General features: G+C 35.2%; 1 protein-coding gene across 1 annotated transcript in view; it reads left to right on the top strand.

Moving 5' to 3' along the window:
- DCK (deoxycytidine kinase) overlaps positions 1–21642 on the top strand; it is a 33618-nt gene extending 11976 nt beyond the window's left edge. The window contains exons 3-7 of the mRNA XM_019467994.2: positions 12922–13115; positions 14516–14663; positions 16324–16439; positions 17219–17309; positions 19331–21642. Coding sequence (XP_019323539.1) covers positions 12922–13115; positions 14516–14663; positions 16324–16439; positions 17219–17309; positions 19331–19357 — 576 coding nt within the window. The 3' untranslated portion in view covers positions 19358–21642. The remainder of the gene's footprint in view (positions 1–12921; positions 13116–14515; positions 14664–16323; positions 16440–17218; positions 17310–19330) is intronic.
- Positions 21643–21944: the final 302 nt, after the last annotated feature.

The following is a 21944-nucleotide window of genomic DNA, read 5'->3' as shown; positions in this document are numbered from 1 at the left end:
ATAAAAGGAGATGTGTAGTTTTTTTGTGTGTGGTTAATATTTGTATTGTGATCAAAAACACATAGCATAAATTTTACCATCTTAACTATTTTATTTATTTATTATGTTTATTTTTGAGAGAAAGAGAATGAGCGGGGGAGGTGCAGGAAGAGGGTGGGTACAGAGAATCCTAAGCCAGCTCTGTGCTGACAACAGAGAGCCTGATGCAGGGCTCAAACTCACAAACCAGGAGATCATGACCTGAGCCAAAGTCGAATGCTCAACCAGCTGAGCGACCCAGGTGCCCCATCTTAACCATTTTTAAATGTACAGTTCAGTAGTGTTGAGGGTATTTACATTGTTGTAAAATATCTCTAGAACCTTTTCATCTTCAAGAACTATAGCTATTTCATGAAACAACTCTCCTTTGCCCCCTTCCTTCAACCCCTAGGAATTGCCATTTTGTTCTTTTATAGCTAGCTATGAATTTGACTGTTTGTTGGTTTGTTTTATTTTTTTAAGATTTTGTTTATTTTATTAAAGATTTTATTTTTAAGTTGTCTCTACACCTAACATGGGGCTCGAACCCACAAACCTAAGATCAAGAGTCACAGGGTCCACTGACTGAGCCAGCCAGGTGCCCCCAAATTTGACTACGTTAGATACCCTGTATAATTGGAAATCATACAGTATTTGTCCTTTTGTGATTGGCTTATGTCACATAGCGTATTGTCCTCCAAGTTCTCCAGGAAAAGTTTCAAACTTCTCAGTATGTAATAAGCCCATTTAATTTTACATATGTAACCTATTTTTGTTATTTCTGTGCATAGCAAATCTATCCTAAGTGTTTTTCAAATGAACCAAGTTCACTTCTAATAAATTTTATTAAGTGTATCAGGTAGACTTAAGGTAATACTTGGTGCTATGATAAGCTCTTAAAACCCTGTAGTTCAAAATAATAAAATTTTATTTCTCAGAGAATAGTGCAAATGGCATTTGGTGGATGCCATGCCATGCTGTGACTCAGGGACCCAGGCCCTTTCTAAATTGTGACTCATCCAACCTCTAGAACCATGCTTCAAATTTTAGTGTTTATTAGAATGACCTGGAAGACTTAAAACACACATTTGGGCCCTACCCCCAGTTTTTGATTTATTAGGTCTGCTGTGGGGTTGGTGCTGAAAATTTGCATTTCTCACAAGTTCTCAAGTGATGGTGCTGTTGCTGTTATGGGGACCATACTTTGTTACCCCTGGAGCTGAATTTGAGAGCCTCTGCTCTAGGGTCTTGGTGTTCTTTGCTTCCTCTAGCTGCTGGAGAGAAAAGCATCACATTCCAGAGGTTTTTAGAGTGAAACCTGGAAATGGTATACATTGTTTCTGCCCTACTTCCATTGACTGGAATGGAGTTACATAGCCACACTCAATAACAAGGAGGCTGGTCAATAAAGCCTAGTTTGTGTCCAAGAGAAAAACAACTTGGATTTAGGGGACACATAGCAGTGTCTGCCACACACACGTTTCAAGATAGGAGCACCTTAAGTTTATTTTTTAATGTAACTGAAACCCCACGGTGCCAAGTTTAATTCATTTATGTGGAAGAGGTCTTCAACAGATGTTCTCTATTTTCTACTTCTCAGTTCTAAAAACTAAACTCTTAGAAAACTTAGGGGCGCCTGGGTGGCGCAGTCGGTTGGGCGTCCGACTTCAGCCAGGTCACGATCTCGCAGTCCGTGAGTTCGAGCCCCGCGTCAGGCTCTGGGCTGATGGCTCAGAGCCTGGAGCCTGTTTCCGATTCTGTGTCTCCCTCTCTCTCTGCCCCTCCCCCGTTCATGCTCTGTCTCTCTCTGTCCCAAAAATAAATAAATGTTGAAAAAAAAAAATTAAAAAAAAAAAAAAAAAAAAAAGAAAACTTAAATATGCCCTTTGGCTCACATTCCTAAGCACATTCGTTTTCTAAAAACATGCCAGGGACAATGTAACCAGGAATAGAGCATACTAATCCAAGAATTAAATTTTGTGTTTTGAATTACTATTTATACTGCAGAGAATTCCATATATACATGGATACCACTCCCACCCTGCTCCTCTTCATTAGCACCAAATATATGTAATTCCTTTAGCAAAGTGAAGACACTTCTTTAAATGATATGTTAGGGGATGCCTGGGTGGCTTAGTTGGTTAAGCGCCCAACTCTTGACTTTGCCTCAGGTCATGATCTCAGGGTTTGTGAGTTTGAGCCCCCCAGGCTCTGCCCTGACAGTGCGGAGCCTACTTGGGATTCTCTCCTTCTGTCTCTGCCCCTCCCCTGCTCTGGCCAGTACAAGCACACACTCTCTCTCAAAATAAATATATGTTAAAAAAAAATAATATGTTAGGATTAAGCAGGGAGTCTACTTTGCTTCTAAATAAATACCAGCACCAATCATGAAATCAACTGTAACTCATGAAAAGTTGATACTAAATTATTTTTCTGGTTAATTTAATGTACAAAGGGAGAAAGCCTAGAGACTCTTTCACTTTATTATTTTTTTATTTCTTCATTACTCTATGTCACTTTTTCCCCCCTGAAACTATTTTTGAAGTTCATTTGCTTTAAAATAAACAACTACAATCATCTGCCACCTTTCTGAAGAACTGGGGAAGTGTGCCTAAAAGCTGGTGTCAGTACTCAAAGAAATGTAATGTGACCTGATATTTCTGTTTTGTTGGAGAGGTTTGTTTGTTTTTTGTTTTTTTTTCCTCATTGTAGGTATATACTTATTTTTTTGGTCTACTCATAGACCCTCTCTGAAGGAGTAGCTGACATACAAGAAAGGTAGAGAAAGTTTGGTTAAGAGAAAATGCTTGTTGATTGGTCAAAAGTTTACCAAATTATTTTATGTCTGCCAAACCTGAATGACAATACATGATGAAAGTGTGCTTTAAAAACACAAATTTAACTACCTTTTCTTTTAAGAGGAATTTTTTTTTTTTTTTTTAGGTTTATTTATTTTGAGGGGGTGTGGTTAGGGACAGAGGGAGAGAGAATCCCAAGCAGGCTCTGTGCTGTCAGCACAGAGTCCAACGAGGGCCTCTATCACGAATTGTGAGATCATGACCTAAGCTGAAATCAAGAGGTGGACACTCAACCAACTGAGCCACACAGGCGCCCTAAGAGGGAATGTTTGTAACAGTTGATAAGGCACACACAAGCTGAGAATAAGGAAGGAAACCAATCATCAGAGTGGACCAAATGGAGGTCACAAAATTATGCAGTAAAATTAATGTGGCTTATTCAAAGAGTATTTACTTAATACTTTTGACACAGTCTGATAAACTTATTTTCTGATTAGAAGGATTGTCAAGGGAGGGACTGTTAAAAGATGGTCATGTCACTGACCTGACATCAAAGGAGGAAATAAACTGAAAACTAGATAAGAACTAAAAAGTAATACCAATTTGGTCTCGTTTAGTGTAAGATTGAATAGCAGTTTCTACAGTTTGTGCCTAGTATTTTATGTGTTCAATGGAAACTTGTTCTTTATTGCTAACTTCTTTTATAAATCCAGCAGTTGGTATTTATAAAGTTGTTTAAGAGTAATGTCTATTACTGAGTAGTTTTTGAAATGCTATCCTTTTGAGGGTACAAAAATAAAATATATACTAATGTCTTCTCCCTATAAAAATAATACATAAAAAACGTGGTTAAATTGATAAACTTCATTTAGCTGAAAAGATTCATTTGTATGAAACATTTTTTTTTTCCCCTGGGGGATGCTGAATAAGTGGAAAGTCAGTTTATAATTAAGTTAACAAAGCCTTTTTAATGAAATTTAATAAAAATAAATTTATTCTTTAAGCAGTTTGGGAAGGCAGCTAACTACACCCTTATTTCAGTTGATGATGTGCTAAGAGTATTTTCTAAACAGACTTATTGTTGACAGTTAACTTCTTGCTATTTTATGCTTTTTTTTTCAATTTTGGGAAGAAGATTCAGTTAATTATGTGGTTTGCGGTATGTAATTTAAATTCTGCCTCAAAGTGCCATGTGTTTGTGTGGTTTTTAGTTCTTAACTGAAACTTTGAGGTCAATATTTACACTTGGTGGATTTTTTCCCCCCAGAGAAAAACCACCTACTTTGAGCATGAACTTCTAGGAAGTGTTCAGGGGTGTTTATTTGGACTAGAATTGAGAACAGGAATTATATTTTATTTCTTAAAAGTTAGTATATAAGATTAAAGACTTTATACAACTTTTTGGAGAACCTTCATATAGCTTGATATTACAGAAAAGACTGAGGAAGCATCCTTTGCCCTTAACCATAAGGACCTATGAAAGCAGCTCCTTATTTATTCCTTTGGTCTGGGACTATAAATATTTGATCCTACAGTGCATGTGGTGGATTAAAGTATCTTTCTTCTGAAAACAATAGTATTCAAGATAGTCAACTGTTAGGGCAGAGCTCAGTCTTTTTTTTTCTGACAGGGAAATGATCACTCCTAGTCCACAAAGGGAGGACTTGTCTCCTAGGATGTTTTGGCTTCTGCTTCTCTGGGCTATGAATAAAAGCTCTTCTTTGCTAAAGCAGTTGCAGTTGAACTAATAATAGTGGGATATGGTTCCTGTAAATGGAAGCATTAGGTTTATAAGTTTGATTTGGCATGTGTAGATCCTTTTAAGGATTACTGTTGAGTCACTGGAATTTAGAGAGAGGGAAGTGAGAGTGACTGACCTACCCCAAGGTATGTGGGATTGCCCTTTTCCTTATAGATAAAATTGGAATTGGTTTTATTTTCCTTCCTAAAATGGGATGGGGCTTAACTGTTTAAAAAGGGAAGGATATGCTTAGTAATAAGATTGTAGGTGAAATTCAGTTACATTAAATGCTATTGCAATAAAATTTTACATATAATCTGAATGTAAGCCCTAATTCTGCTACTAGTTAGCTGTGTAATCTTAGCACTTTAGTTGTTCTAAACTTTTCTTTATCAGTAAAATGGGAATGATAATAGGAAAAATCAAGCTTGTGTAAGAATTAAATAAAAAACAAAAATGAAAGTCCATTGTGTTGGAAAGACTATATAGTAAGGTAAGGTATTGTATTAAAATACGTGCAATATTTGGGAGATTCTTGTACTAAAATATTATTTGTTGTTTATCTGAAGTTCAAATTTAACTGGAGGTCCTGGGTTTTCTTTTCTCTTTAAAATTTTTTTTTAATGTTTATTTGGTTTTGGGAGAGAGACAGCAGGAGAGGGCAGAGAGAGAGGGAGACACAGAACGTGAAGAAGGCTCCATCCAGGCTCTGAGCTGTCAGCACAGAGCCCCACTGGGGCTCAAACTCACAAACTGAGATCATGACCTCAACCAAAATCAGATTCTTAACTGACTGAGTCACCCAGGTGCCCCTATTTTTTCTTTCTTAACCTGACAATTCTAATATTATAGTATTCTAATGTATTCTATGACTGTGAAACAAAGAATATTGTCACTAAAAGGAAGAATTTTCAGTTGCTTCTTTCTCTTCATTCTCTTATTTTGATATGGAAAGCAAGGAAAGGTAGGGTTTACTGACTTTGACTATAGTAGTGGTCCTCGGATGCTCAAAACTATTTCCTATGTATTTTACAAATTAGAGATTCATTTAGAATACCAAGTTATTGAATTAGATATCCCTTCATGTAATCTACCTTAATCCGACTATATAAAAATCTAATAACAAAATGTGATTATATAGAATATTTTATTTTTTTAAGTTTATTTATTTATTTTGAGAGGGCGAGAGCATGAGCAGGGGAAGGGTAGAGAGAGGGAGAGAAGGGGAATCTGTCAGCGCAGAGCCTGATGCAGGGCTCGATGCTCTGAACCGTGAGATCATGACCTGAACTGAAATCAAGAGTCGGATGCTTAACCAACTGAGCTGCCCAGGTGCCCCTATATAGCGTATTTTAGTGGAGACTGTGGCTGGAGAGAGATTAGCAAATAGATACTACCTAGGTATTGGGAGTTTTTAAGTGTGAGAGGAATACCAGAAGGGACCTAAGATGACCTTGCCTATTTAATTATTTAAACACATAGTACTTTGTGCAGAGTAGGTGCTAGGCCAGAGATCTGAGCAAAGCATTGAAACGTTTTAGTAGTAAACTTTTGTGATATTTTGTAAGAGCAGTTAGTAATTTTACTGCTTCCAGAGATCAAATAGTTGAGAAGAATTTTAAAATTTATAGTTACAGAATGGCATATTCATACATGTTTTTGTCAAAAGCTTGAGTAGGAGTGAAGTAATCCCATTTAGAAATTGAGTTAACAATTTGCAAAAACAAGAATTTTATCTGTTGGGTCAAGTCATGACTAAATCTATCCAGCATTTGATTTGTAATTATGATCACAGAGTATTATGTGGAAATGTGTGATTGCCTTCACTCCAAAGTTTAAGGTTATGTCAAGAGTACATTTACCTGTATCAGTGTGAATTTATTTAACATTTTTGAAAACTTATTTAAGCTGTGAATGTTCATTGATTATGGAACAAAATCACACCTTAAAATTTGGATCTAAATGTTCTTTTTCTAATTTTAGTTGATTCTCATGGAATTGGTGTTAACAAGTCTATATATACATATTCTTTAGGATCTTGTTCCATCTCTTTTCTGATCATATCTAGTTCTGTCAGTCTCTTGTTCATTTTAGTTAACTATAGCTAGATTAGCTACATAGTAATTTCAAGGCTTTATTTGCCTTTTTTTCTTAGGCACAAGGAAAGGTGGCCTACACAAATTCACCATTTAAATCACTTGTCAAGTAGTTGGCTCAATTTTATTTTCTCCAGAGAGGACTAGACTTTGAAATAACCCTGATAGGTATTTTTCAAATTCACTGATTATATTAATGAGGTTCCATTTTTATGATAATTTAAAATTAGGAATTTAATTGGGCATTTTTCTATATTATTTATGCTTATTACACAGAATATGTGACTATATTGTCACATTATTTAATAGAGACATTTGAAGTAGATACTATATATGGGAAGTTTTTAGGCAGTAAATTGCTTATTGAACAGATTAATCCTGTGAATTCTTAATTATTTTAAGATATAAAACAATATCATTTATTCATTTAAAAAAATTTTTTTTGACGTTTATTTATTTTGGAGAGAGAGAGAGAGAGGCAGAATGTGAGCTGAGAAGGAGCAGAGAGAGAGAAGGAGAGACAAAGAATCTGAAGCAGGCTCCAGGCTCTGAGCTGTTAGCCCAGAGCCTGATGTGGGGCCCGAACCCATGAACTGTGAGGTCATGACCTGAGCCGAAGTCCAACGCTTAACCGACTGAGCCACCCAGGTGCCCCCATCGTTTATTTTATTTTATTAAAATTTTTTTTTAACATTTATTTATTTTTGAGAGACAGCACAAACGAGGGAAGGGTGGAGAGAGGGAGACATAGAATTGGAAGCAGGCTCCAGGCTCTGAGCTGTCAGCACAGAGCCCAACGTGGGGCCCAAACCCGCCAACCATGAGATCGTGACCTGAGCTGAAGTCAGACACTTAACCAACTGAGCCACCCAGGTGCTCCAAGACAACTTCATTTAAAAGCTAATGTTACTTTATTTAACTAAATATATATATATATATATGTAAGTATATACATATATATATATAAAAATATATACATATATATATATGTAATGATTATTGAGGAACCAAAGACTTTTAAGTAGGTCTATCAATATTTACCATATTAAAAATATAACTTGAAACACTTAAAAATTTATCAGTTAATTCATTTCAAAACCACAGTACTGAAAAAACAATAAAAACCATAGTACTAAACCCATTACATGTTAACATATGTAACATAACTATTTTCCAAAAAAAAAAATTTAGTGATAAAAGTGGCATTGTTTTACATTTTGTATATGTCTTTAATGCCCGACTTAATAGCAAACCAGAATTCTTATATCTGCTTTTACATTTAGACTATTGCAATTTTATCACATGTTGTATAGCTACTGGAAAATTATACATTCATGAGAGAATGAGAATGGAATAAGGTATATTTGTTATTAAAATAGTTTTTTTTCCAGGGCGCTTGGGTGGCTCAGTCGGTTAAGTGTCCAACTTCAGCTCAGGTCATGATCTCATAGTTTGTGAGTTCGAGCCCTGCATGGGACTCTGTGCTGACAGCTCAGAGCCTGGAGCCTGCTTCCGATTCTGTGTCTCCCACCCTCACCCCCACTCCCACTCTCTCTCATAAATGAATAAACATTAAACAAATTTTTTTAAATAAACAAAATAAAATTGTTTTTTGTTTTCTTGTAGACCCCTGCAAGGATCTCAGGGACTTCTTAGGCATTCCCCTACCACACCTTGAGAACCTCTGTTCTAGATAATATATACATCTGTAGAAATGAAAGACTCAGAAGAAACTCTAGATAAAAAGATTTCTTGAAAAAAACTGCATCTAAAAGATTAGTAATTCCACTGTGTCATTACATCCAGTTTGTGTTCATAGTTCTCTATTGTCTCATAGTTTTTTTACAGTTTATTAATATCAAGAGTCAAGGTTACACTTGTTACATGTTACATTTGGTTGATATGCCTTTTAAATTGTAATCTGTTGGTTCCTCTTCCTCTTTTTTCTTTGTAGTTTATTAGTTGAAGAAATTGGGTCATTTGTCCTTGTACAGTTTCCCTTTTTCTGGTCTTGGCTGAGTGCATCTCTGTGGCATAGTTTAACATGTTTCTCAATCTCTGTATTTCCTGTGAATTTGTAGTTAGATCTGTAGAGCCTTGATTATATTTGGTTTTAGTTCTTTTTTGGCTAAATTTCTTAGGTGACTATGTGTATTTTCTTTCACATTCCACCAGGAGGATGTCTTTTGTGATGGTAAAATCAGTCTTTTCAGGTTTTGTTAGCCTAATTCATACACCATAAAATTTCATATTAGCTTTTCTCTAATGATTTTAGGATCTGTTGCTAATTGTTGCCCTAATCCAGTATATCATTTGGTGTTGCAAAAGATGATATTCTAATAATCAAGCCTGTTAGCTGGGATTCTTCAGTAAAGAAGACCTGTTCTTTCATCTACTCTTTCATTAACCTGAAATAACATTTGTATAGAAAGGGCCAGAATAAAATTTTTGACATTTTTTCCTCTTTATATGCAAATTTCCAGAATAATTAACTGGTACTCTAGCAACTTCCAAAGATGATTAGAGAGTTTGGGTTTTTGTTTTCTGGTTTTCTTTAGATTTGAATTTACAGTTTTTGCCTTCCCTTCCTTCATCATTCCTTTTGGAATTCATAGTTGTCCTATCTTTTGACAAATTGAAGCCCTTTGACGTTGGCTCTCTTGCCTTTGGCACAGCCTCAGGAGATTTTGATCGTTTACTTATTTCCGGGAACAAGATGTGTTAAGCTCATCTTATACATTTATTTCTCCAGACACGAATAAGGAATGTGACCCTAGTTCCTTTCAGTGGGAAATGGTATTTAGATATCATAATCCGGGTGACATTTATATTCATTCCTACAAGGTTGTCATTATTGATAGGCCTTTTGGTGGACAGAGCTAGGGAAATTATATTTTATAGGAAGGAAAATAATTCATGAGTTCTGGATGCTATTTCAAATTCAAATGTAAGATTACAGAGATTTTACTTTATTTTTTATTATACATTTTTTTCTTAACACTGAAAATATTGGTTCTAACAATGTGGTTATTAAATCACAAAATTTTAGGGAGGACCTGTTCTGTTTTATTAGAAGATTGGGGCCTAAAATACCTAAAGGGACCAGGTAACTGAACAAATAAATCAGGCCTGCTGTGAGATTGGCAGGGGCTGATAAACAGAGAATGGCAGGGGCTGATAAACTGGAGAGCATATGTCCCGCTTAATGGAAGCATGTGTGATTGGCCCCAGGTGATTTTTAGTGAGATAAAATACAGGCACAGTATTGCTTGGTTTCCACATTAAAAATTTAATGTTACATTAATTTCAGTTGTATGGATAGTGATTCCACAAATATATATCTTATACCACACTCACCACAAGTGTACTACTGTCTGTCACCATACAGTGCTATTACAGTATCATTGACTATATTCCCTCTGCTGTGCCTTTTATTCCCATGACTTACTCATTCCATAACTGGAAACCTGTACTTCCCACTCCCCTTCATCTATTTTGCCCGTCCCTGGTCCTCCTTCCCTCTGGCAACCATCATTTTGTTCTCTGCATTTTTAGGTCTGATTCTGCTTTTTGGTTTTTTTAATTTTTTTTTTTTCCTGATTCCACATATGAGTGAAATCATATAAATATAAATCATCTTTCTCTGATTTATTTCATTTAACATGATACCATCTAGGTCCATGTGTATTGTCACAAATGGCAGTCTCATCCTTTTTTTTAGCTGTGTAATATTCCACTGTACATATACATTTGTGTGTGTATATATATATACTTTTTTTATATGTGTGTACACATACATGTATATATACACACATCACATTTTCCTTATCCATTCATCTGTTCATGGACACTTAGGTTGTTTTCATACCTTGGCTATTGTAAATAATGCTGCAGTAAACAGAAGGATGCATGTATCATTTTGAATCAGTATTTTTGTTTTCTTTTAGTAAATGCCCAGTAGTAGAATTACTGGGTCATATGGTAATTCTATTTTTAAGTTTTTGAAGAACCTCCCTGCTGTTTTCCACAACGGTGATACCAATTTACGTTCCCATCTATATAGTATACAAGGATTCCCTTTTCTCCACATCCTCATCCACTTGTTATTGTCTTTTTTTCCTTTTTTTTTTTTTTTTTCCTCCAGAGAGAGAGAATCTTAAGCAGGCTTCATGGTCAGTGTGGAGCCCAACAGAGGGCTCAATCCCATGACCCTGGGATCATGACCTCAGCCAAAATCCTGAGCTGAAATCAAGAGTCAGATGCTCAACCAACTGAGCCACCCAGGCATCCTTGTAATTGTTTCTTTATTTTAGCCATTCCAATAGGTGTAAGGTGATATCTGCTTGTGGTTTTGATTTATATTTCCCTGATGATTAGTGATGCTGAGCATCTTCTCATGTGTCTTTTGGCCATCTGTCTGTCTTCTTTGGAAAAATGTCTATTTAGGTCCTTTGTCTATTTTTTGATCAGATTCTTTTTTGTTGTTGAGTTGTATGAGTTCTTTATATATTTTGGGTACTAACCCCTTATCAGATGGATGTATCATTTGCACATATCTTCAAATATCATTGCAAATATCTTTCAGTAGGTTGTCTTTTTGTTTCATTGATGGTTTCCTTTGCTTTCTTTTTATTTTGGTGTAGTCCCAATAGTTTATTTTTGCTTTTGTTTCCCTTGCCTTTGGAAATGTATCTCAGAAAATGTTGCTGTGGCTGATGTCAGAGAAATTACTGCCTGTGTTCTCTTTTAGGTAGTTTTATGGTTTCTGATCTCACATTTAGGGCTTTAATCCATTTTGAGTTTATTTTTGTGTATGGTGTTAGAAAGTGGTCCAGTTTCATTCATTTACATGTAGCTGTCCAGTTTCTACAACACGATTTACTGAAGAGATGGCCTTTTCTCCATTGTATATTCTTGCCTCCTTTGCCATAGATTAATTGACCGTATAAACATGGGGTCATTTCTGGGCTCTCTGTTCTGTTCCATTGATGTGTATATCTGTTCTTGTGCCACTACCATACTGTTTTGATTACTACAGCTTTGTAGTATACCTTGAAGTGTGGGATTGTGATACTGTTACTGAAAAACCCAAGTTCAGATGCTTGTTGCACAAAAAGCCAATGCTCAAGAGACGAGTTTTGGTTGGAAAGGAATATGAGCTTTATTCAGGCGGCCCACCACCTGGGGAGACGGTGGACCCTTGTCCAAAAACCAATTCTGAGGTTTCTACCTGACCCAAAGATTTTTAAAAGAACTTTAGGGCAGTTAATCAGTGAAAGGGGAGCACAATGATCTGTAATACTTCTTGGTTGCATGCATGCAGATTCAGTGGTGCCAGCTACAGATGTTATCACAATGCCTGGGGCAGTGGGGAGAGAGGTTGTACGAGAGTTTCCTTCAGGGTTTTTCTAGGAAACAATACACGATCTATAGATATACCAAGAAAGTTTTTTTTTTTTTTTTTAATCTTTTTCAACGTTTTTTATTTATTTTTGGGACAGAGAGAGACAGAGCATGAACGGGGGAGGGGCAGAGAGAGAGGGAGACACAGAATCGGAAACAGGCTCCAGGCTCCGAGCCATCAGCCCAGAGCCTGACGCGGGGCTCGAACTCACGGACCGCGAGATCATGACCTGGCTGAAGTTGGACGCTTAACCGACTGTGCCACCCAGGCGCCCCAAGAAAGTTTTAGTTAATTGATCACTCAGCTAAAGGTGCTTGCTAAAATTTACAGACTACTAAATTGGCCAGAGGGCTAAGGCAACACAGGCAAATACTTACAGCTTTGTTTTTCTATCTCATGATTGCTTTGGCTATTCAGGGTCTTTTGTGGTTCCATTTAAATTTTAGGATTGTTTGTTCTAGTTCTGTAAAAAAATGCTGTTGGTGGTTTTCACATTTTTAAAAAGAAGTCACAAATCCAGATATATTATGTGAACTTATATTTAGCTTTTAAATATTGACAACTAATTCAAATTTTTTAAAAGTCCCATTTGGACCAAACAAATATTTTCTTCCATAGGCCATTAGTTTGTGACTTCTTGTGGAAGAGCTCTAAGGAACTGATGGTTAAGCTAGCCTTCTAGACCTCAGGCAAACTGAAAAATAAAATGGGAAAGAGTAGGAGGAAGAGGACTTAATCATCTTGCTTTTGCTAATCATGATGCATTTATTTATCTAACTTCTCTTTTTGAGCTTTTTAAAAAATTTAAATAGCTCTATTGATCATTAATTTTGTTTTTTGTTTCTTTTTTCACATTCAAAATAGGAACTGACACCGTCTCAGAAAAGTGGTGGGAATGTTCTTCAAATGATGTATGAGAAACCTGAACGATGGTCTTTTACCTTCCAGTCATATGCCTGCCTCAGTCGAATACGAGCCCAGCTTGCCTGTCTCAATGGCAAGCTCAAAGATGCAGAGAAACCTGTATTATTTTTTGAACGATCTATATATAGTGATAGGTATATATAAATAACTTGCACTTATCATTTTGGAATCGTGGCTTGGAATTGACTTTTTTTTTCTGTTTCCTGGTAATCAAAGTAATAAGAGAGGCTGTGTTGAGAAAAATTACCTTCAGCAATTTGGTAATCATGACATTAGGGAAGTACTAGTATTAATAATTATAGCTTCCATGGAAGCTTTAGGGAATATGATAGCCATTTCATTCAAATTTGCAGAGAAGGTTTTTTTCCTCTAATGCTCTTAAAATTCTCATCTACTCTGGTTAAATCTGGATCTATATTCTAGACTGCATCTTGAGCCAGATCAAAAATCTCTAAGGGAGCCTTAGAGTTACCTTGTTTATGCAAAGATTCTTTTAAGCTAGAGTGTTGGCTAAGAACAACGGTTCTCAAACTTTTGGTCTCTGGACCCGTTTCCGTTCTCTTTTTTTTTCCTTCTTTCTTCCTTCCTTCCTTTCTTCCTTCCTTCCTTCTTTCCTTCCTTCTTTCCTTCCTTCCTTCCTTCCTTCCTTCCTTCCTTCCTTCCTCCCTCCCTCCCTGCCTCCCTCCCTGCCTCCCTCCCTCCTTCTTCTTTCTTTCTTTCTTTCTTTCTTTCTTTCTTTCTTTCTTTCTTTCTTTCTTTCTTATTTATTTATTTTTGAGAGAGGGAGAGTGCGCCCACACGTGAGCACACAGGAGGGGAGGAGTGGGGGAGGGACAGAGAGAGAGGGAGAGAGGGAATCTCAAGCAGGCTACACTGGGCTCACATTCACTAACCATGAGGTCACAACCTGAGCCAAAATCAAGAGTTGGACACTTAACCGACTGAACCACCCAGGCACCCCAGGATCCCTTTCTATTCTTAATAATTATTAAAGAGCCCAAAGAGCTTTGTGTCTTATTGATATTTATGTTATTAGAAATTAATGTTGAGAAATATAAAGGACACTTATTTATTTAAAATTAGTAGTACTAAGCCCATTACGTATTAGTGTAAATAACATACTTGTAAAATTGTATTTTTCAAAACAAAAACATTAGATAGAAGAGGATTGTTTTACATTTTTACAAATCTCTTTAATATCTAACTTAATAAAAGACAGCTAGATTCTCATTAAAGCCTTCTCTATCTGTATACTATGTTCTTTTGGTTGAAGTCTAGTGTATAAAGTAATCTGGCCTCTCACAGAACTTCTGGAAAGGTCTTGGGGACTACCAGGCATTCTTACACTATATTTTTGAGAACTGCTGTCCAAGAACATATTTCTTATAGTTGGAGATACTCTATTTTTTTTTCCTGCTAAGTTATTATTTGCCATGGATTTTGGGAGAATGTTCCATGTCCAGTTAGTAGATCTCCTTTCTATTTCTTTGTGTTTTTGGAAAGGAATTATGTGTTGATGTAGACTCTCTTTCAGGTATGTTTTTGCATCTAATTTGTATGAATCTGACTGCATGAATGAAACAGAGTGGACAATTTATCAAGACTGGCATGACTGGATGAATCACCAGTTTGGTCAAAGCCTTGAACTGGATGGAATCATTTATCTTCGAGCCACACCAGAGGTGAGACTTAAAATTTGTTTACTCCATTGACAATTTAAAGTAATATTTAGAAGTCCTTTTAGTGGTGTGCAGTGAAGGCAATTTAGTTTAGCTCCACTCCCTGCTCTACTCCCCACATGCAAATTAGAAATTCATAACTGTAGAGAGAGGCATTCTCTTTTCCTCAGCAAAGTAGAAGCCCACATTGGCAAGTTGCTCTTTTAGGCCCTTTTCTCTGTGCTTTCTCCATTTTCTTCTTTATTCCTTCCTGACTTTTGGAAGGGCTCTTATCTATCACAGCTAGATTAAAAATTTTGCTCAAGGGGCACCTGGGTGGCTCAGTCGGTTAAGCGTCCGACTTCAGCTCAAGTCACGATCTCGCGGTCCGTGAGTTCGAGCCCCGTGTCAGGCTCTGGGCTGATGGCTCAGTCTGGAGCCTGCTTCTGATTCTGTGTCTCCCTCTCTCTCTGCCCCTTCCCCGTTCATGCTCTGTCTCTCTCTGTCTCAAAAATAAATAAAATGTTAAAAAAAAAAATTAATTAAAAAAAAAATAAATAAAAATTTTGCTCAAGTAACTGCTAGAGTTTAGGCTTCTTGGTGTGAAACTTTGAGTGTTTAATTACTACTGAATTTCCAATGCCTAGAATAGGGCCTGGGTACGTAGTGGGAGCTCAGTAAATATTTGTGAATGAATTAACAAAGTTGATGGAGGTCCATTTTAAGAAATCCTTTATAGTTCATGGCTTGGAATGGGTAGGTAGTAGCAGCTTCAAGTGAGAAGAGACTTAGAGGACCATTGCCATTTTCACTTAAGGGAGCTTACTTGAAAATGTGCCTTTCATGATAGTTTGTAATATAGCTATTCTTGTTTTTATATGAAATTATGTCATGAGTCCAGGAAGACTAAGTGGATGCCCTTCATAAAGCTAACCTAAATAAGAGCTTACGTTTATTAACACATTTCTGGTTTTGGTGCTTGCATTTCAGTTTTGCTGTTTTTTATTCCTGTGTCTTCCCTAAGCTACAAAGTAGGCTCTGATGAATATAAATTTCATGACTTCTAGTCTGAAAGGATACTGTGTGGCTATTGAATCGGAATTTTCAAAGAAACTAGGTTTCTGATTCCAAGTGATGATTTTGTTCTTTTTAAATTCAAGAAAGCCAGAATTTAGCAGTAATTTTGAAATTCACTTTTATTTTTGAAAAGAATTTTTTTTGTTTTTAGTTACGAATATAGCAAGCGCAAATGTTGAAGAACATAAAGAATGCTATAAGATATAGTCAATGTCTTAAAGTCTAACACAAAGCTGTTTTCATCAGTGTTATTTATACTGTCTTTTGATTGGAAGATCAACTAAGTACTTGAAAAGAGGATTTATAATAGATTTTGAAACACATTTTATATATTGAACTTTTTACCAAACTTATTTTATACAGTATTTTTCAAGTATGGATCCCATAAGTTTATAGACTTGTTCTGATCGTACTACTTGGTTTATAGCCACCAAATGATTGAAAAGCACAAGGAGGGGAAAAATGAAGTATTTCAACTTTCTAGAAGGAATAAATGGAGATGCTGGCTAGCATAACTAAAGAGACACTAGAGAAGAAAACTTTAATGACAGCAGACAAGAATAATTGTTCTTTGCCCCCCCACCCCTTTCTTATTGCTTGCTTTTAGAAATGCTTGAATAGAATATATTTACGGGGAAGAAATGAAGAACAAGGCATTCCTCTTGAGTATTTAGAGAAGCTTCACGAAAAGCATGAGAGCTGGCTCCTGCATAGAACCCTGAAGTAAGACCTCCTTATTCTCACTTACTATCCATTTCAAAGATCTTTAACAAATCTTAATCTAAAACATGTACAAGTTTTCATTTTTAGCCCTTTTTCTTTTAAGTTAGTATTTTAGGATCTCCCAGAATTAGGTGTGAATTTTGATTCTTTTTATTGTAATGAGATTCTGTTTCCTTAAAGTTTTTGTAGTTAATCTCCCCCAGTGTTATTGACAGCATAATATATGGAATTTAAGTGGTAAAGTAGGAATATATCTGTGTGTATTATTTAGGTACTGTCTTTCAGAGAGAATTTAAGATAAGATACTTTAAATTTATTTTTTAGATCAAGGCTTAGGTAGTAGTATAGCACAGTTGTTAAGAGCATGGACTTCATTGTCCTTAGTCAGATCTTGGTTCAAATCCAGACTTACTAGTGTGCAACCTTAGGCAGTCTCTGAGCCCCAGACTGACCTCCCTGGTCTTTAGTTTTCACATCTTTAAAATGCAAACATTCCTACGTTCTGGTATGATTTTAGTTTTTGAGAAGAATTACATGTCACAAGCCCTAGCTTTATATATTTTATACCTGAGATTTTTAGATATTATTAATATTATTATTTAGTAGTAAATCAAGGTGAAAAAGAAGGGGCTACCAGATAAATTACTGACAGGATGATTTTAATATAAAATGACTGACAACATTTTGATTTTCCAGAGATGGCATAAGAGTTTAGTGTTTCTCTTTTATTTATTGTTTTTTCTAATTATTTTGTTCATCTATCTCTTTTTAAAAAACAGAACCGACTTTGATTTTCTACAAGAAATCCCCATCTTAACACTGGATATTAATGAAGACTTTAAAGACAAACACGACAGTCTAGTTGAAAAGGTAGATTTGTACAAAGACTCTACACTAACATTTGTTTTGTCTTGTCTAGAAAAGTGTTGTAACTTGTGAGAAAACAACTTTCTAACAGAAAAGAATATGTAACGTTACAGTAAGAGACAGTTAAGAGCTTCAGATGGATTTAGACTTTAGACTCTAATCCTAACGTCAAATTCTAGCTTTGTGACCTTAGCTAAAATAAGGAGATTCTTTTATCCTTTGGTCCCTTTATCTCTAATACAGGGATGATCACATTAACAAAAGTTCTTGCTCATCCCCTTCTCTGCTTTGTTTCCTTTTCTTCTCCTCTTCTCTGTATCACCAATCTTTAGGTACTTTCATAACAAACTACTTGTGAAATAAAATTTATCTTTTTCAACTAAATTCAGTATGGAAGATACTTGAAGTTGTAGGATATGGATTTTATCCATTTTTATATTAGCTCAAGTCTTCAGATTAAAGAATTTTTAGTTTTGACTTTTATGTGGGACCTTGTCAGTGATAAATTGGCATGCCTGATCATTGAATCATTGTCGTATTCATAGTTAATCTATCCTCCACATATTTGGGAGTTGACTATATTCTATTAATGAGTGTTGCTTGTAATGATAAAGGGAGTGGGAGAAAACCTATTGATGTACACTTGAGAGAGAATAATAATGGGAATCATATAATAAAGATCCCATTATCCATGTTAATTAACTTGGTGATGATCCAAGGTCTAAAGAAGCCACAGTTTTTTGCTTTGTTTAGTTTTTAAAAAAATTTTTTTTAATGTTTATTTATTTTTGAGACAGAGAGAGACAGAGCATGAATGGGGAAGGGTCAGAGAGAGGGAGACATAGAATCTGAAGCAGGCTTCAGGCTCCGAGCTGTCAGCATAGAGCCCGATGCAGGGCTTGAACTCACGGACTGTGAGATCATGACCTGAGCCGAAGTTGGGTGCTTAACCGACTGAGCCACCCAGGCGCCCCTACTTTGTTTAGTTTTGAGAGAAATTTGATTTTTTTTCTCCTTCACAAAATATATATTTACTTTAACAGGAACCTGACATTCATAAAGGCTATATCTCAAGAATTTTGAAAATGTCAACATTTATTATTTAACTACTCTGTAGCATGTAGTTGCTTTTCCCATGATATAAAGTAAAGCATATTTGGAAAATTCAAATGACCTCTTTATACCATTAATGATGTTAAAAATATAGGATACAATTCATTTATGATACTATTAAAATAAATGAAAATTAAACCGGCCATTGCCTTCAGAGTGGATCTATAGGACAGCTTCTTTATCTAACACTTTTGTGTTTTGACTAAGAATCACCTTTAAATGTTACTGTTTACTTTTACTTTCATTAATAATGCTAGTAGTTGGCTTTCTCTTTTTCCTTATTGAAATACATAACTGACATAGTATGTTATATATAGTTTAGGTTTACAACATATTGATTCGACAGTTCTATATATTCCACAGTGTTTAAGGCAGAATCTTTGTTTCTTCAGAAGAATTACTGTGTCATCTAGAATTTGTAGAGAACAGAATCTTGTTGCATTGTGATGTTGGGCAGTTGGTTACGTTCACAATGTACATGACCCTTCCTTACATATTAATATTACAGATTGTAAATATGATTCAAATTTGTGCTTCTGAAAAATTACAAACTTTGCATGTCTGGACCTTTCAGAGTTGTTTAAACCATCACGATTACTAATATTTTTGGTGCTAAAGCTGCATGTCATTGGTCTATGTTATTATAAGGAGATTATGAAATTTGTGTTATGGCTGTTAAAGAATTATATTAATCTTAGATATAAATAACTCCTGTAATGACATTTTAAGTCATTTATCTTTTACTACTGAAATATTTAGTAATATTTCTTTGAAAATAAACGCTGTATCTTTGTGATAGAGTTACTTATACAGTTGGGGTCTTCAACTGTTATGTACTATAAAATAGGGATGAATATTAGATATTTCAAATTTGTCAAGGAATTATACTAATATTTATTTCCTCCCTTCAGGTCAAAGAATTTTTGAGCACTTTGTGATTTTGCTGAAGACTACAGGCAGCCAAATGATTCCAGATACTTCAGCTTTGTGTATCTTCGTCGTTCCATATTCATACAAATCTCTAGAAAACCCAGGTTTTTTACCATTTTTGTTTCAAGAAAAAAATAATTGTTTTGATGAATTCTATATAAAAGCTTACGAGTAGTTTCTTTTCTTTTTTGCTTTACAAAAATAAAGACATTTAATTATCTCTCACGACAGAAGTCTGGAGGTAGGTGTTTCCAGAGTAAGTGCTGGCTAAATTACATCATAAAAGATCCAGCCTCCTTCTACCTTTCCCTTCAGCAGGTTGGCTTTTTTTTTCTTTTTCTTTTCCTGGTGCTTCTTATTTCACTGGTGACCAGTGTCTTAACTGAGAACTTTAATGTTACATAGTAAATGGTAAGGTGTCCTGTGTAAATTAGTGTACCTTTTAAAAGTGAAAAGTGGAATTTAAAGAATCCCTAAAAAAGGATTATGAAGTTTTAAATACTTTTGATCACATGTGTTCCCTTCCTTTTAATTTATGTGGAAGATAATACCAGCTTAGTATTTAATCACTTCATTGATATTTATTAATGGGCCTCTAACACATTAACAAAGGAGCAGGTCAGACTTTGTTCCCATTTTGTAATGGTGAAGCCTAGCTTATAAGTCATTTAATCTTTTTTCTGCTTTTATTTCTACATCTGTGGTATGGGTGAGGCTTCATTCATCTTTTTGCATGGGATTTTAGAGGATTAAAGAGGAAATGATAACTTAAAATGTTTCTGTAATTAAAAGATAAATGAGTATAAAGGTTCAATTTATATGGAGCTTAGTAGCTACCTACTTTCTGTCTTCTCAGACCATTCTTTTTAGAATGGGATATTAGTCTTATAGTTAAAAGATTGGTTTAAAATATAACTGTCTTTAACTTATTTGAGGTGAAAGTATAGTTTTCCCTAAATTTCTTTCCATTTTCATAGGTAAAACGTTAGTGGAACATAGCAAGGGATGTTTTTCCATTTTATTTTTTATTGACCCTATACTGGGAATGTCCCCTGTAATGGGAACTAGTTTTTCTTTAACTTTACATGTGGTAAGAAGTCAAAAGAGACACAAGGTAGATTATCTTCTTAGCGGTGTAGTCTCTTTTGTCCAGCTCTTTTTTTTTTTTTTTTTTTTTTTAAGAAAATAGCTTGTCACATGGTAGGGTTTTTTCCCCCCCAGTGTTTATTTTGAGAGAGAGAAAGCTAGTATAAGTATGAGCAGTGAAGGGGCAGAGACAGAGGGAGAGAAAGAGAATCCCAAGCAGACTCCATGCTGTCAGCCCAGAGTCCCATGTGGGTCTCGATCTCATGAACCCTGAAATCATAATGTTAACCTAAATCAAAATAGGATGCTCAACCAGCAGCCACCCAGGTGCCCCTCTTTTGTCCAGCTCTTACTTCTTGCCCTATCCTGCTTTCCTTACTGTCTGGATTAATTAGGTAGCCTACTGTTTTATTTAATTTATTTTTTTTAAGTTTTTATTTATTTTTTTCTAGTAATCTCTATACCCAACATTCATCTCAAACTCACGACCCCAAGATCGAGAGTTGCATGCTCTTCCAAATGATCCAGCCAGGTACCCCAGCAGCCAGCTCTTTTAAAGTTTAAATGAAAGTCACAACATTTCTGCTTTGAGAACATCATGATCATTCTTTACTTCACAGTTTGCTGTGCTTCTCTGTAGGGTTATAACTTAGATTTTTTTTCTCTTCCTTTAAATTACTGATAATAATGGTCTTGCTTTATATGTTCTATATTTTGAAAGCATTATCATTTTTGTTAAATATATATTAGGAAAGACATTAGGAAGACAAGGAGGTAGAATAGTTGTAATTTTTAAAAATCTGCATGGTTTCATTTTAGGTCTAGAGATAAAATGTTTTTTCAAGTTTGTTCAGTTAAGGTGCAGTGTTTTTTCTATGTTTTTAACCTTTCTACTTAGATTTTAGAAAAGCTCTGTTTTTGAAATGAGTGGAAGAGACACTTTGCTTTTGAAACTATCATTTTCCTTTTTAAAATGTCATTTTTGTTTTGTTTTGGTTTTTTTTGATAGTCTAAGATGATGATTTTGTAGGTTAAACAGTCTAGATGCACTGATCTTTGTAAGGGACACTTTATTTCAAATCCTATATTCTTCATGAATATTGAAATTGTCTCATGATGTTGTATGGGTATTTTTTGTTTGTGTTTGATACAAATGAATTTGTTTAAATATTAGCATAATAAATAAATACAATCTCATGAACTGTGATGGAGCTATACTCATTGAAATGATTACATCTTTTAAAAATTCTACTTTTGAAGAAAATATGAATATAAAAAGGTAACAAAGGTTTATATATATTACATTGTTCTGCTTTAGACATAATTTAGAGATTTTTAGTAACCTCTAGAAATGTTTAACTTAATGACTTTATATCTGTAGAATTGAAAAAAAAAGCTTAAAAAATTTATTTGTTATGATTCAAAATAAAAGCTGTGCCATTGAGTGGGTATAAGAGTGTTGAGCCTAGTGGTCTGTATTATCTCTTGGATCCTATTTCCCGTTTCATT

The sequence above is a fragment of the Panthera pardus genome, unplaced genomic scaffold (genome assembly GCF_024362965.1).
Source record: "Panthera pardus isolate Hobbes unplaced genomic scaffold, ASM2436296v1 HiC_scaffold_13, whole genome shotgun sequence".
NCBI lineage: Eukaryota > Metazoa > Chordata > Mammalia > Carnivora > Felidae > Panthera > Panthera pardus.
This window is presented reverse-complemented; position numbering and strand designations above follow the sequence as displayed.